Source organism: Coturnix japonica, chromosome 7, assembly GCF_001577835.2.
Source record: "Coturnix japonica isolate 7356 chromosome 7, Coturnix japonica 2.1, whole genome shotgun sequence".
Lineage (NCBI taxonomy): Eukaryota > Metazoa > Chordata > Aves > Galliformes > Phasianidae > Coturnix > Coturnix japonica.
The window spans coordinates 8,214,532-8,230,065 of record NC_029522.1 but is presented as its reverse complement, the minus strand read 5'-3'; the positions used below and the strand labels follow the sequence as shown (position 1 = coordinate 8,230,065).

General features: G+C 40.7%; 1 protein-coding gene and 1 long non-coding RNA gene across 2 annotated transcripts in view; one reads left to right on the top strand and one right to left on the bottom strand.

The window, feature by feature from the left end:
• The window catches only part of ABCA12 (ATP binding cassette subfamily A member 12), a 77,043-nt gene that overhangs the window by 19,969 nt on the left and 41,540 nt on the right, over nucleotides 1-15,534 (top strand). Inside the window, exons 5-16 of the mRNA XM_032445977.1 lie at nucleotides 817-926; nucleotides 1,608-1,793; nucleotides 2,560-2,738; nucleotides 5,567-5,679; nucleotides 6,655-6,748; nucleotides 6,880-11,031; nucleotides 11,662-11,777; nucleotides 12,471-12,577; nucleotides 13,515-13,768; nucleotides 13,895-14,007; nucleotides 14,488-14,612; nucleotides 15,336-15,509. Coding sequence (XP_032301868.1) covers nucleotides 817-926; nucleotides 1,608-1,793; nucleotides 2,560-2,738; nucleotides 5,567-5,679; nucleotides 6,655-6,748; nucleotides 6,880-11,031; nucleotides 11,662-11,777; nucleotides 12,471-12,577; nucleotides 13,515-13,768; nucleotides 13,895-14,007; nucleotides 14,488-14,612; nucleotides 15,336-15,509 — 5,723 coding nt within the window. The remainder of the gene's footprint in view (nucleotides 1-816; nucleotides 927-1,607; nucleotides 1,794-2,559; nucleotides 2,739-5,566; nucleotides 5,680-6,654; nucleotides 6,749-6,879; nucleotides 11,032-11,661; nucleotides 11,778-12,470; nucleotides 12,578-13,514; nucleotides 13,769-13,894; nucleotides 14,008-14,487; nucleotides 14,613-15,335; nucleotides 15,510-15,534) is intronic.
• LOC116653691 overlaps nucleotides 1-15,534 on the bottom strand; it is a 33,741-nt gene that overhangs the window by 7,004 nt on the left and 11,203 nt on the right. The window lies entirely within an intron of this gene.

Sequence of the window (15,534 nt, the reverse complement as noted above, 5' to 3'; positions counted from 1 at the left end):
GGAGCTCACGATCAAATGAATGATTACAGATTTGCATTCTGTGACCATTCTGCCCCAGCCATTCAGCATTCCAATTAGCATTCCTGGCAGTGCATTCGCTCCTTGGTGCATGGGCATGCAAAAGCAACTGAACACAGGGGCATAGGGAAAAAAATCAGTGAGAGTTTATAGGAACTATCAGCTCACATTGATGGCCACAGTCAAGAAAGAACTCAGTTTTTACCTCATATTTAAAAAATAAGATAAAAATCGTAAGTCATAGCCTTGGCTGATGTAAATTGGCATAGCTCCTTTAGTTTCATGGAGCTGTGTGTTTTGCAAAGGCTGCTCAGTGCAAATGTTGGCTTTGGTGTGCATCAGCTGGTGACCTAGCAGTGTGCCGCCATGTGCAGCAGGCAGCGGTGCTCCAAATCTGTGTGTAAGCTGTTCCTGAATAACGAGTATCACCCATTGGTGCCAGAGACACCTGGAGAGCTCTCCCTTTTGGGACTATAGGTTTGAGCTTGTGTGTGCTTCCTTGTAAGGCTGCCTATGTCTCTCCCTGTGCTGGGTAGCTGTGGGACTGGAGAAAACAGGCGGAAATTAACACTGAACCACAAGCAAGTAGTTAAATACATGTAATTTTTAAAAAGATACAGAAGGAAGCAATGTAATCCAGGATTTAATTACATCAGAAGAAAATCTAAAATAATTACAGGTTGGTAATTGTTGTATCTTTGGAGATGGACTGTAGTCAGTTAGTTAACATGTAGCATGCTGTAGCAAAGAGGTTAAAAGACGTTATGTAAAATACAGTGTTTTAAACTGTTATTGCAGCATTCAAGGATTTGGTATCTCAGGGAGAAAGCACACTTTGGAATATTTCATCACCATCCAACTTGACTTCTCTCATCAATATGTTCAACAGAACCCTTAGTTTTGGGAAGGTAAGTCTGTATTTGTATAATAGCTTTATCTGAGCATTTATGTATAGTTATATGTAAAGAATTAAAAGCTCAGTGTACCACGTGTGGCCTTTATTTCTTCAGGATCTCCCTTATTATATGAATTTGCTTCATTTTGTGAAGAGGAAGACAGTTATTGTGGATGCACTTTTAAATTTTGTGATGACTTTATTATTCTCTAAGCAGAAACCAGATAAACCATATAACTTGGGGGATAATACTTTGAATGACCAAAACAGGCAAGCAGTAACCTGAGGCTTTTTCCTCAAAACTTGTGTGAGTTTAGGTGGTTTTTCATGTGAAATTAAAGATGGCTTTGCCACTGAATTCTGTATTTGCTCACACTATTGAAACAGTGGTGTTGAGTACAGTATGTTCATTATGTAGGTAATTGAATCAATATAAGAATAAATCCTTTGTAATTGAAACTTGGTAGCATATAAGGGACACCAGTATGCTAGGGACATTTTCTGCTATTAATGGTAGATTAACAAACATTTAGAGTGTCCTATAAACACATTGCATGTCTGTTCATGTACATGAGGATATCTGTGTGTGTATATATATATATATATATACATATATATATATATATATTCTCAGCACTGTCTAAAACCATCACAGATAGAGTATTTCCTTAACCTTGAATATTACATCCTCTAGAGCAAGACTCAGTATTCAGTGGGAGCAAATCTCAAAGTCATTCTGTGTGAGATCTTGTCACGATACATCTCAGCTCCTGAACTCACTGAAGAGAAGATGGCAGCCAACATCTACAGGACATTCTGCTTTACGGACTCATCGCTTTTAGAGTCCTTTACCCAAGAGTTCAGAAGCCAGTTGTCTCAGGTGAGTGCCTGAGACTGTTTCCTAATGTCTTTTAGTAGCTTTGTTAGTTCACACACTTCTGCACATTGTTTTGGAGGTACAGTGTGTCCCCACCTGGATTAGAATAGCTCATCTCTATGCTGAAGTACCTACAACACAAGTTTTTGTGGACTAGTGTAAACACACAGATCTTTGGGAGAGGCAAGGAGAGCCAGCTACCAAATAGCGACCACTAAGAGTTCCTCACCATGCCATGAGGTTTTGTTTCTTACTTTTATTTCCTACAGTGGCAAGTAGATAGAGCAATGTGAGAGTGTGGCATAAATGAGAATAGTTAAAGCTAAGGGAGGCTGTAAATTTCATCCTGTATTACATCAGCCATATAACTTCATCCAGTAACTCCTGCATTTCATCCAACAACTTGTGACTGAAGCAGCACTTGTCTTTGGAGAAGCTATATAATTAAAGCAAATGGATCCTCTAAATATAATGCCCTCTTTTTTGCCAGTATGAGAATTGACATTTTTTTTTCTCGCACTCCTAGTCTTTGGACTGTTTAGGACATTCTGAATTTTAAGGCTTGTCTAAACAGAGAATTTATTGAGCAATCTGAGGTATGAAGGTAAAGCACGCTCACTCTCTCAGTTACTGCCTGTCACTACAGTCCTTTGAATGCGTTGTTCGTAGAGTTGTGTAAAAGTGCAGTGCAGACTGGAAAACATAAAAAGAGCCACTAGCAACAAGGATTTTTCTGCTTAAATAATTTCTTGCATTGTTATTTTTTAAGGTGCAACACAACCCACAATACCAAGCAGCATTTGTCAACGAAATGGTCTCATTTCTAACGCTCGTCTCCCAAGTGCAGAACGACACCTCCCTGTGGCATCTCTTTCTGCTGGCTCCAGATGTGTTTCAGGGCAGCACGCAAATCCAAGACATATTTGATTTTCTTCAGAATGCGAGCAGGTAAAAACGAAATACCAGGAGGGGCACTGAAAGGTGATGGGCTTGTGATGAACACTAAGGGCGCATCATTTTCACCTTGAAGGGCCTTAACTTAAAAGTGTAATTGATTTAGGCGGTGCCATTAATGCAGCTAGCAGTGTTTTGATTTTCCTTGACTCTTGTTCACTTTTTAATTGGAAGCTTGATGTGATCTGTTTGTTGTCTTCTGTCCTACTTAGAGGCACTTCCATATGCATATAGAAATAGTGGTAAGCAATACCCCCTGTCTTTCATTAAAGGAAAGCCCTCTTTGCTGGATAGCTGTTCTGTCAAAATGGCAGCTAGCCACTTCCTTACCAGAAACAACAAAGCCAAATTCAAGTGGCTCCGAACACCTTATGTATTCGTAGGGAAGCCAGAACTTCTCTTTAAAGAAGACAGTTACCAGTTACTGCTGTTTTCTTCCTCAAAAATGAATCCCAAGGAAGCAGAGGAGGGAGGGATCCTGGTTCTTCTCATGCAGGGCTTTGAATACATTTGACTTCAAGAAAGCACCAGCTATGTTCTTGCTCAATGGTTTTATGAGAAGACAGAACAGGCTTAACTGCATTAATTAACTGTGCTGAAATATTCATTGTTGTCTGTAGGTAGCCCATTAAAAACTACTAAAATGGGCTTAGCCTCAGAATGCCTTTCCTGGTCTTTGGTTGGGCCGAACTCTCACTTTCCTCTAATATACTTGAGTGACCCATGAGACTGGGGAATGTGTACCAAGTCCTCTATCTGTCTATTGTCTGTATGACTGCTAGAAGTTAGCCCGAAGTTTCCTTTTCTTACAGCACACGTGGAGGAAAGCAAACAACAGAAGGTCTTCAGACATTTTTGTTTTTCTTATGCATATGAACAGTTGGGCAAAGTTGCCAGAAGAGGTTATAGAACCTTTGTCAGTCTGATTATACTCAGGCTTAGAGGAGCTCACTTTTCATCACTAGAATGTTGCCAAGGCATTTAAAAACCGGTGTAATTAGTATCAAGGAGGGAAGATTTAGGTTGGATGTCAGGGGCTAGTTGTTTATTATGAGAGTGGTGAGGTGCTGGAACAGCTGCACAGTGAGGCTGTGGATGCCCTGACCATCCCTGGAGGTGTTCACGGCCAGGCTGGATGGAGCCCTGGGCAGCCTGGTCTGGTATTAAATGTGGAGGTTGATGGCCCTGCCTGTGGCAGGGGGTTTGGAGATTCATGATCCTTGAGGTCCCTTCCAACCTGAGCCATTCTGCCATTCTGTGATTCTGTCCAGGTAATTTGCCTTACTGCATCAGGAGAACTATTTGCAAGCTATTGTGACCTTATCCTTAAAGGAGTCCATTGCAGTGTGGTGAGCTTTTAATGTTATTCACTGATGTTTTGTCCATGCTGCTGTGACTGAAATGTCACTGGATTATTGCATTTGTTCACACTTTCTGGCTTGAAGTATCAAGCTTGAGAACTAGCACCATTTGAGTGCCCAGGAGGAATTGATATTTACTGTGCTGCTCTGCTTTGCTTCATGACTGCAGAGTTGGGCAAAGTTTTCAGAGACACAACAGAGAAGCCCAGAGAATTTCACCACCAGGACTGCAGTGCTTTTATGCCTAGCATGGGGCACTGTAAATGCAGCTAGTAAAGAGTTACTGCAAATGAAGTGCACAAATAGTTTTTTAATGAGGCTTACAAAAGAACATCTTAGCTAGCCTGGCCATGTCTTTTACTCAAGCAGTTCTGACCTCCTGAAGAAATGCTGTGAAAGGAATTTCTTGTATTTAAAAAAAAATAATAATAAAGATGCGGAAGACAAGAAATTGTGCTCAACTAAATAAGTCGTTTATAACAGCAGCTTCTTCCACCTCTGAGGCAGGTGCTAAAAAGCACCTCTGCAAAATGGAAACGTGAGCACAAAGTCCAGAAAACCTTCGTGGAGGCATTATGTTAAATGAGAAGAAAAGAGATTCCCGGTGCTCTGTTCTCACTAGCAGTCTGTTCCCACAAATCACTATGTCTATATTCATGCCACTAGAATCAGCTCAGCTAAGTGTTGTGTGCATCGCCAGTAGACCTCTGGGCAGGCAAGAGATTATGCATTCCATGGTGACCTTACCTAGAGTGAAGAGCTGCTCTTTATATAGGAGAAGGAAAAGGGACTAATAACCACCCTGAAGTTTTTAGTAACCTGCACACATTGAACAGGCAATCTTTTAAGTAGCTTCACTTGTTATACAAGGTGACTGATTGTCAGCTTGTTCTTTCCAGAGACTGAAAAATACATATATATATATATATTCCTTGCTTCCCTGAAAGCTTGGTTATTACAATATAAAAGAGTAAAGAAGGAAAATTGGAAATGGTAGGAGTTATGTATTTGTGATTGCTTCTTCCATCCGAAAATACCATCTCCAAGGAGCCTGTTCTCCCAGGAGCCTTGTCTGCTCTGCCTCTTGCTTTCTCTTAGGAGGAGATTCACCCACAGCAGTGAATCACAAGGGTGGTGTATCACCTGAGTGTTTTCTAAGACCTATTGCGAGAATTTAAGTGATCTATAGATTTTGCATAACCCTTTGAATAAATGCTTCCAATGAATGCAGTATGCACAGTACTGCTAATATACCACTAAGGATTTCCCTTCAAAGCCCTTTATTTTTGTGTCTTGTGCATGATCGAACAAATACTTAAAAGTAGGAGCATTGTCTTTTCTATCAGAAGTTTGAAGAATCATAGGCTGTACTCCCACTGTTTCCTATTTGAACACTTGCTTTATTTCTACTCATAAAGCTGCAACCACTGTTTATTTTCCTTGTGCTTTTTTTCCCTTCAGTGTTGTGCTAGCAGTTCAGAATGTCTCTGCATCACTTGTTACCGATGATAGATTCAAAACTGTTCAAAACGGGGTTACAGATCCCCCATATTCCCTGAATTGCTTGGAGCAAGGTAAGATTCCTCCACATAGTCATATCTCTACTGAAAACCTGTGGTGCTCAGGATAAGCAAACTGCAGGCTAATAAGTAACCATACCAACTGCATACTGTTCAAGGCTCAGCATAATGAATTCTCCTTTCAACTTTTTACAAATGTGAATAAAGTGCCTCATTTTGACTGGAAAAGCAAAATAGCTCGGTTTTGTCAGGAGGTGATGAATTAACATCCGTTGCAGTCTCAGTGGAAATGGGGAACAGTAATTTTTGCCTAAAGTTTTTTTGTCAATACCTGCCTGTAGCTGTGAGCTCTGTCAAACTCTTGTGTCTTTACCAAGGTAGGGATTGAGACTGGACTTGTAATTGTCAGGAGTAGCTCTTCTTCTACTCCATTCCCTTTCAGTTTACAATAGAGGCAGAGACATCCACCTCTTAACTGAGGTTATAAGAGTGGGCAAGGGAAAAGTACAGCACATAATTGCTGCCAGGGGCAGGTTGAAAATGCCATCCATTCTCTATTTGTTGGTTGGTGGAGATGGTGGAAGTTGGGGTGAATAAGAACGCAGATTAATGAAGTGCAAGTAGGGGAAAGCATGGAGATGTGAAGGGTGGAGAAGCTTGGATCACATAGGGATATCAAGGTGAGTCTAACTGTGGCAGACATACATTATGCAGTCAGTGCTCAGATGCAGGTAGTAAAAAGTGAACAGAGAGAAATCCAGTAATAATATTAGGTCAAGGGGTCCTAAATCAGGAGGAGAGCTCGGTTTCTACTCAGACCATTGAACTGTTCCTGAGATAGAAAATCATTTCTGCAGTGGCAGGTGGGATCCTGATTTTCCAACCTAAAGGGGCAGTTCTGTCTGGGACCTTGTGTCATGTCACAGGAGCCTAATAGCATACATGCGTATTTTATGTGGCAGATTTGCTAGAGAGCTCCTCTTGGTTTCCCAGACTAATATGAATATCACCTTAATCTGTTTGTTGTAGATAAAGAAAAAAGTTTGGTGATCAGATATATTTGTAATCTCTTTAACTGGAAAGATAAGTGGACTTCAGTATCAGAGCTGGAAGACGTTCTGAGGTAAGGCATTGACTAAAGGGATATTACTAACAGTATAACTCAAATCTATGATCTTTGCTCTAAATCACTTCACATCTCCACTCGCATTGATTTCATATTCACTAAAATGCTCTTTCTTTTTCCCCCTCCAGAAAAATAAAGTTACCAGAGATTGGTGGAAAAGTCTCCAAGAGGTCCATTAATTCAGATGATTTAGAAGCCATACAAAAGTCTCTGCATCGTTTAAAAGGCTTTGAGAAAAAAATGAATAGGAGTGAATTAAAAAGCTTAAATCTATTCAGAAATCTGAAGAAAGAAACATTACAGAAATTGTACGCAGTTCTTGAACTGGGAGTGAATCCACATCGTGATTATAAATTAAAGGAAGAATATAATAAGGAAATAATTGATGAAATCTATAACTTCACATCACAGCAATTACAGAGTGACTTTAACGGGACTTCCATTTTCAATATAATGACCCAGCGGAAAGAAATTCAGAGTGCTTTAAAATTAGCTGCCATGATTTGGAATCCAGCTTTGTTAAATAATTCTAATTTTAGTGCAGCACAAACTGAGAATGCTCTCAAAACGCTACTCATCACTAGCATGCCATCATTTCTGGAAGACTTACAAGATCGTTTGGATGGAATGGAAGAAATACCGTCTTTGATTTCTGATTATCTTCTTAAACCTGTGTCGTACAGAAGCTTCCCAGACCAACTCATAGCTCTCCAGAAGATATTTTTTATACTGACACATGAAAACATAGGTTATGAGTACCTACTGTTGCCTGTGTTTGAGCTGATGCGGAAAGTAGAAAGCTCCATGGGTGAATCACGGTGGCATGAATTGAACGGCTACTGGCGCCTTGCTGAAAAGCTGAGATCAATGAAATGGAATAATACAGGCATTGTAGCCTATGCACAGTTGTTAGAGGTACTAAACAGCCATTTTGAAAAGCTGATTAATAACTCAAATAGTCTTTTCAGTGAACAGTTTGGTCAACTGTCTGAATTAATAGCAGCTGTATTTAAGGAGTTTGATGGGGAAAACTCTGAAGTAGCCAATATCTCACTAGTTACTCAAGCCATACAAAAGACCTTGTATGTATTAAAAGACTTACAACTCAACTATAATGTCAGTAAATTGAAATATATAGATTTGTTCTTTAATTTTGATAATAAAACCTTTGAGAGATTTTCTGAACTTCTGTGGACAGGCATGAAAATACTCCACTATAGAAATGCCAGTGAAGCTTCCACCGAGGAACTGATTAATGCTGTATATAACTTAACACGTCTTGTACTGCAGGAGTTCAATGAGTCTTCTATACAGAACAATGCTTCACTCAAGGCAAAAATTGGGGAGTTTTTGCATGTAGTCTTGAGCCCGTTCCTTGAGAACAGAGACAGCAGTGGCAGAACAATCCAGAATTGCTCCGCTCAGGACGTGCTCCATGTAACACTTCAGATGCTTTTTGAGAATGTCACTCTAAGTGAGTCGTTGCTCACAAGCCCCTGCAAAGACCTCTTTGCCTCCATGGATGTCGAGAGTGGAACTGTGAGCAATGAAACCTTCACCAAAATGTTCCAGCTTGCCATAAGGAACCTGAAGCTGTCTCCGGAGTTTGCTGCTGTCTACAAGAACAGCAGTGAAAGCTTTTCCAAGGAGCTGTCATGCACCATCCAGTCCCTGCGATTTTCCTTGCGTTTCCTTTCCAAATTAAAGCTTGTGTCTGAGGTAGAAAACTCGTGGTTAGAGGAGAAGATGAGAGCTCTGGCTGCTCTCCTGGAGACAGTGCTGCAGAGCAATTCCTCCTGCCCCATCCCAGTCCAGGATGTGGGTGATGAGCTCCCATCTCAGCTTTTGAACACGCTCCTTCCTTTTGTACTGAATGAGACAGCACTCAATTCCCTGAATTTCTCTGACAGCTCTGCAGGCTGGCATAGTGTGCCTGTGTTTTCTCATCTGTTACCAACTGTTTTCACTTGGAACAGCAGTATAAATGAGCTACTAAAGGTTGGTGGAAATGCTTCCCGCAAGTCTGAATGGGGACACTTTTTGCGTCTGTGGCATGCCACTGGCAAGGTGCTGACCACCAAATGGAACCTAACAGAAGTGGATGAATATGTGAAGCTCCTGGAAATTGTGAAAAAAGCCCTAATTCTTGTGGACTTTGGGCTAGCTCCTGGAAAAACATTAGTATATAATATTTTTGGTAATTCTTCCGAAGGAATGAAATCCTCAGGTCTGAATGATTATTATAGTTTATTGAAACACTTCTTCAATTCAACTTCTGCCACAAACAGCACACTAGAATTGGAAAGAGTACTTCAAGAAATGATCCCACTGTTTGAGACAGGTGGTGAAGGATTGTTTTACACTAATCCCCAAGGGAAGGAAAATCAAGATATTCTGTCCACAGCTGCAGTGATTTGGAATCAGATCATCTCAAACAAGACTCATTTTAATACAGAGAAGACTTGGGAGGTTATCAAAATGATTGCACTTCATGCAGCTTTGCTTGAAGACATAGAAAATTATCCCAGTGCAAGTGGAGAAGTGCCATCGTTATCTTCTGACTTCTTGTTGACCCCTATAACTTCAGAAAATTTATCAGAACAGCTCTTGGCCCTAGAGAAGCTTTTTGCTGCTTTGGCAAAGGTGAATACTAGTGATCATTATCTGCTGATCTCTTCTTTGTCTAAGCTAATGCAGAAGCTCCAGAGTTCCCCTCATCGAAGGCAGGGAAATGAACTTCATGCTTTCTTCCAGATTGCTGAAGCTGTTTGGTCCATGAACTGGGACAGCACAGGCAATCTTACTTTCCAGTCCGTTCTAGACATTCTGCAAAATCAGTTTGATACCACACAAAATGACTCCAGTCTTCCTTTCAGTAAGGAACTGAAGAAGATGATGGCCTTTATTTCCTCCATATTTGAGCTGTATGATGAAGGTGACTCCAGAGAAAGCATGTACTCACAAGCCATACGAAGGAGTATTTTTACTTTGAAAGATTTGCAGAAAAGTTACAACATCAGTGACCTTGAAACTATTAACCTGTTATTTGATTCTTACAGCAACTATACCCAGAGACTGTTTGAAATATGTAGAGCAGGGGTGAAAGTCCTTCATGACATGAACTTGAACAAAACACTTGAAGAAAAAACAGGCAATGTCTATCATTTCTTCCGTCTGTTTCTGCTAAAGGAGTTCAGTGAGTCTTCCTTACCACGCAATGCTTCACTCAAGGCTAGAGCAGTGGATCTCATGTTCTTAGCCCTGAGCCCGTTCCTTGAGAACAGAGACAGCAGTGGCAGAACAATCCAGAATTGCTCCACTCAGGATGTGCTCCACGTAACACTTCAGATGCTTTTTGAGAATGTCACTCTAAGTGAGTCGTTGGCCACAAGCCCCTGCAAAGACCTCTTTGCCTCCATGGATGTTGAGAGTGGAACTGTGAGCAATGAAACCTTCACCAAAATGTTCCAGCTTGCCATAAGGAACCTGAAGCTGTCTCCAGAGTTTGCTGCTGTCTACAAGAACAGCAGTGAAAGCTTTTCCAAGGAGCTGTCATGCACCATCCAGTCCCTGCGATTTTCCTTGCGTTTCCTTTCCAAATTAAAGCTTGTGTCTGAGGTGGAAAACTCTTGGTTAGAGGAGAAGATGAGAGCTCTGGCTGCTCTCCTGGAGACAGTGCTGCAGAGCAATGCCTCCTGCCCCATCCCAGTCCAGGATGTGGGTGATGAGCTCCCATCTCAGCTTTTGAACATGCTCCTTCCTTTTGTACTGAATGAGACAGAACTCAGTTCCCTGAATTTCTCTGACAGCTCTGTAGGCTGGAATAACCTGTCCATGCTCTTCATCATGTCACAGAGCGAGCTTCACATGAACAACATGCTGCAGAGATTCCTAGATTCTTACAACTTCACCAAACTGAGCTATTTCTCAAGCATCTGGGATGTGATTGACAGGTCACTGAACAATGAAAGTAACCTAGCTGAAGTGGCTGCCTTTGCGAAGTTACTGGAAGCAGAGGCAAAGAACCTTGCCAACAGTGTATCAGCTCTCGACATCTCAGAAGCTGGTCACTATGTTCTTAAGCTGCTGAACATCTCTGATCTGCTAAATGAACTCAGTACAAGTTCCAGCTCAGCTTCTCACTCCAATCAAACTATTTTGGATGCTGTGTTTGACACGGTCGCTCATCACTTCATTGACATGGCAGAAACCCTGTACAACAAGACTGTGCCTTGGACCCAAAGTGACCAAACCCTGTCACCCACCAGTCTGATCACACGGTGAGTCTGGGTTTTGGATATTGATTATTTTTTTTCAGTGAGTTGCATCTATCATCAGTTCCAGCATTGCAAGAAGTTTAGTTTCTTCCAGTGGAGCAATTTTGTTCCAAAATCATCTTAATTCAAGACAACAGATGTAATGTAGGTTAAATCAAAGGACAGTGAATTTCTGTCTGAGCTGCACGTATAGTTGAATGTAGGCTTTCCAAAAATATCTGTGTTTTTATATCTCCATTCACAGTTGAAGTAGAATCCTGTAGGAGGCTTCCCACCAGTAGTAAACTCTTTGGAATCCCTTATTTTGTGGTATGACTTTAATTTTTGCTTCTCAGCCTCCTGTAAGCCTGCCTTAACTAAGTATTTCCTCCACAGTGAACCTTTCAAGCGTGTTTTCTCTTCCTTATGGTTTGAGAGTGAATGACAGCTTTGGGAGATAATGGCAAAAATAATGGATGAAATAAAACAGGGTGGGTACCCACTTAGGAAGTGTCATGAGAGATGCATGGCTTCATCTGGGGTTCTTATTTACAGCTGCCAAGGAGCAGCATCTGTGCAGCTGACAGGTCGCTCGCTAACATACCTTTGCTTCTGAAGGAGAAGCTGATTTAAATTCCTGCCTTATTTTTTCAGGTTTCTGTTTTTAGAATTTGAAAGTACCATCTTACAAGTGACAGCAAATAATAGCTGTAACCCTTACCTGATGTGTTTAATAAATGCCACTGAAGCTGAAGACAGTGAATTGACAGGTAATCATGATTCCATTAATGTTGTGGGACCTCAGCTGCAATATGTTTGTGTCTGACTTTTCAAAGGGTTCTGTGTAATGGTGGAAAGGAATAGTGCTATGTGGTTTCATCTGCTGGCAATTAACTGCAGCTGTGAGGCTTTGGGAAGCCAGACTCCTCTTTGTTTGAGTTATGTCACATTGTGGATATGTTTTCCATCCAGCTATATACAAAAGGCACGTGTGATGTTCTCTATGTGATGACAGGTTGCTGACACTCAGATAACGAATCCTTATGAATAGAAACCTATTTTCTTTTCCAAGCTTTATGTACCCTTAAGATGACAGCAGTTATTTTGAGTGCTAGCATGATATTTCAAGTAGATATTCATGATATATGCTTATTGTAAAACCTCAGAGGTTTATCTGCTGACAGAATGGAGATACCAAGCATGCTCTGAAGCTCACTGTTGGAAGTTGTATTTGTAAGTGTGGGGTGTGTTTCCTTAGGAGCTGAGCACCTACTCAAACTGGATCAGCAGGTTGCAATCCAGATCTTGGACTGCGGTTTTAGAGGTCCTGAGCCAACTAGATATTGTAGAAGTTAACAGTGCTCAGTAGGCATTGGCACGAAAGTGCCAGTATCCCCATCTATGAAGTTTCTGCAAGTCTGGTGTTTTTGTTTCAAGTAACTTTTGTTTTCATCCTCCCACAGAAAACATCATGCTGCTCTTGAAGCAAACTCATCTGAAAAAGAACTATTTTATGCAAAATAATACCTCTGAGAAACATTCATCCATACCAGAGCTCCTGAAGCTAAAAGTGAGTCTGCTTAAAATGCTGACTTGAAGGACATCCTGCAGTGATACATGAATGTGCAATGGAAAATTTGGAAAACAGCATATGAAAAAAAAAAGAAAAAAAAGTCTTCATAGGACAGCTGATAAAAGCTAGGAAGGAAACTGTCTTCTGCCTATATTTAAAGGTCGTTACTTTCCTGGGCTGACAAACTTGTTCCTATACCAGTCCTGTGCACAGTGTATACCCGGCTTTCTGAGAGGGTAGATGCCTTACAACAATGCTGTAGTTTCTGAGATCAAGCACCTAAGCAATATTTATTCATGTATTTCCCTAGACAGCTTTGGATTTAGCAATGCCTCACTTGAATAAAATACTTCTCACATCATACATTCATGTTTGAGCTATAGCACGTATGCACTTTATTCTGTCTCTCTGAAGAAGAGAAATAGAAAAAAACAATAATAGTAAAAAAGCATATTTTTAAAAAAGATAAGTTTTCCATGCTGACACTGCTTATTGTATCTATAAAAATAATGCAATGAGTTTCTCTGTAACATGTAATCAGGCATGGCAGCTCTTGCTATGACTGATAATGTAAAGAGGGATGTCAGAAAAGAGGAAAACCCATGGTAGAAGACGAGGCAAAGGATTGTAATTTGCACATCAAGCTGGTAGAGGGAGAAGTCCTGACTTTTAGCCAGCTCCTGTTCATGTGCTGTTTTCAAGTGCTGTTGTAGGGATGACCAACTGGTATCCAAATAGCTACACCTATCACAAAAGGAATAACTGTTGTGAGTTGTTCTATTTGAGACCTTTTGTATAAAGGTATAATTAAAAAAAATACTAATAACCCTAAAGAAAAATGTGAAGGAACATCTAGGTTCTTTAAAACTTACCTTTTTAAAATACTGTCTTCTAACTTGTGCGTTTGTCTTCCTTTTCAAAATGTTCATTGAAGATATCTCTCCTCCGGAATCTGACGGCACTTCTTTGTGACTACGAGAGCTTTAAGTCAATACAGCATATTTGCCATCTTCCTAATGTTAGCTTTGGAGAACTCTGTGAACAGAGTCAATCTCATGAACAGCTTCTCCGTGCTATTGAGCTGAGCAATCAAGTTGTGACCAATGTATTGAACGGCAGAAGGGTCTCCAAGGAGCTTTGGAACGTACTGATTGGAGATGCTACAGATGTCCAGGCACAAATAATGTGGTGAGGCTCTTCCCCCAAGCTAGGCTGCCATAGTATTCTATTTACAAAACTATACAAAGGCTTCTTATCTTCTTCTCATATTCCCTAATTTGTGGTTATTGTTATTACTTTTTTTTTCCAAATTAGGTTTGAAGAAAATGTACCAGAAATTGCTTTCTTTCAAGAGATTCCTCAGTATATGTCAGCTTTGAATTCCATGTTGAACATCACAGAGAATTTAACAGACTCCAGTGTTCCAGGTAATCTTCTGTATTTTCTTTACAGTGTTCATTTGTGAGCATCATCATTGGCTTCAGAACTTCTACTGGGGATCTCAAGACTTGTTTAGCTGCTACTAAGAAGTGATATTAATGGGGTAACCAAGCACCATGTCCCATGTCCTTGGGATCCTTTGTCTAGGATAATCCTAGAGACAGTGTTAAACCAGACTAGTTTTTTCTGTACTGCCCCAAAAGCCTGAACACTGAAAATCCCAAGTCTTTGTATTTGGGCAAAATTTGCTTTCACTAAACCTGCCATCTTTAGCTCATAGTGGACAATTAGACTGTAAAACTAAGGAAATATGACTCTTTTACAAGTCTACTTTGTTTTTGTTTTAATCAGCAGTGATATGCAGCACTTTCACCTTTTACCAAAAGTAAAGTTCTCTCTTTGCTCTTGAGGTTGCTGTACATCTGTGGAGAGCTTCTGTATCAATTTCTGTTTGGTTTCATTCACAGAAAAGTTAAGGGATGTGTTTAAAAATGTGGACCAGCTCAAAGAGGATCTCAAAAACACAACAAGAATGTCCACAGCCAGTATTGATGCCCTTCTGGAAGCGTCTCTCCCAGAAAACAGCAGTCACGTAAGTTTGTTGGTATTGTAAAGAGAGATCCTGTTGACAGCACAAGGAAAAGTTAACAGTCCCACAGGGACAGACAAACATAGCATGTTATAAGTCAAAATAGCCATCAGAAATGTAGTCACTGATGCCAGTTCATCCATTAGAGAACAAGAGCCATACTATCTCTTTGGCTGTCACCAATAGCTGGTAAGCTGCCACTGCCATGGACTGTATGATGCATGATTGCTCCAGACTGTAGCAAGGGCACAGGTTAATGTAACAGGCTAACGAGGACCTAGCAGGATTCTTTTTGGGGTTCTCAGTGCTGTCCAGATGGAAAAGCACAGTTCTAACCAGGATGTGTAGAAGTAGTCAGGGGTCCAAAATAGCTTCCTGTAATGAGAGATGAGCTTGCCTTCCTCAGCCTCATGAGCAAACAGAGCTCGAGATGCTTTTCCTTTTCCCAGCCATCTTGTCTGGACTGAAGCCTAAAGAGTGTGCTCTTTTCCAGATTTCATATACAGCAGTCAATAGAAACCACAAAAGCTTTTGCTACTGTGCAAGCTGAGCAGTAAAATACAGTCCTTAGGATTTTTCCCTTGGAGTAGGAGTAGGCATTTTCTGGTTTTCAGGTTTGAAATATGACAGTGTGGATGGAACAACAGCTAGGCAACATTAAACGTTGCATACTGGAGCAAGTAGTCCAGCCCTTAACCAATCTTTTCTTTCTTTGTGCATACACAGTTAATTTCTCAGATCCTCCAACTGGAGTCTTGTAGCATCCGTCCTTCTGACCCACATCTACAAACAGTAGCAGAAGAGTTCTGCAATCTCTCTCTTTCAGAGAGGACTCGTGAGACGTACATCCTTGGGGTCACCCTGTTACGACACTTAGACATTTACAATTTCTTATACAAGGTTAGTATTGGATTTGAAGAGTGCT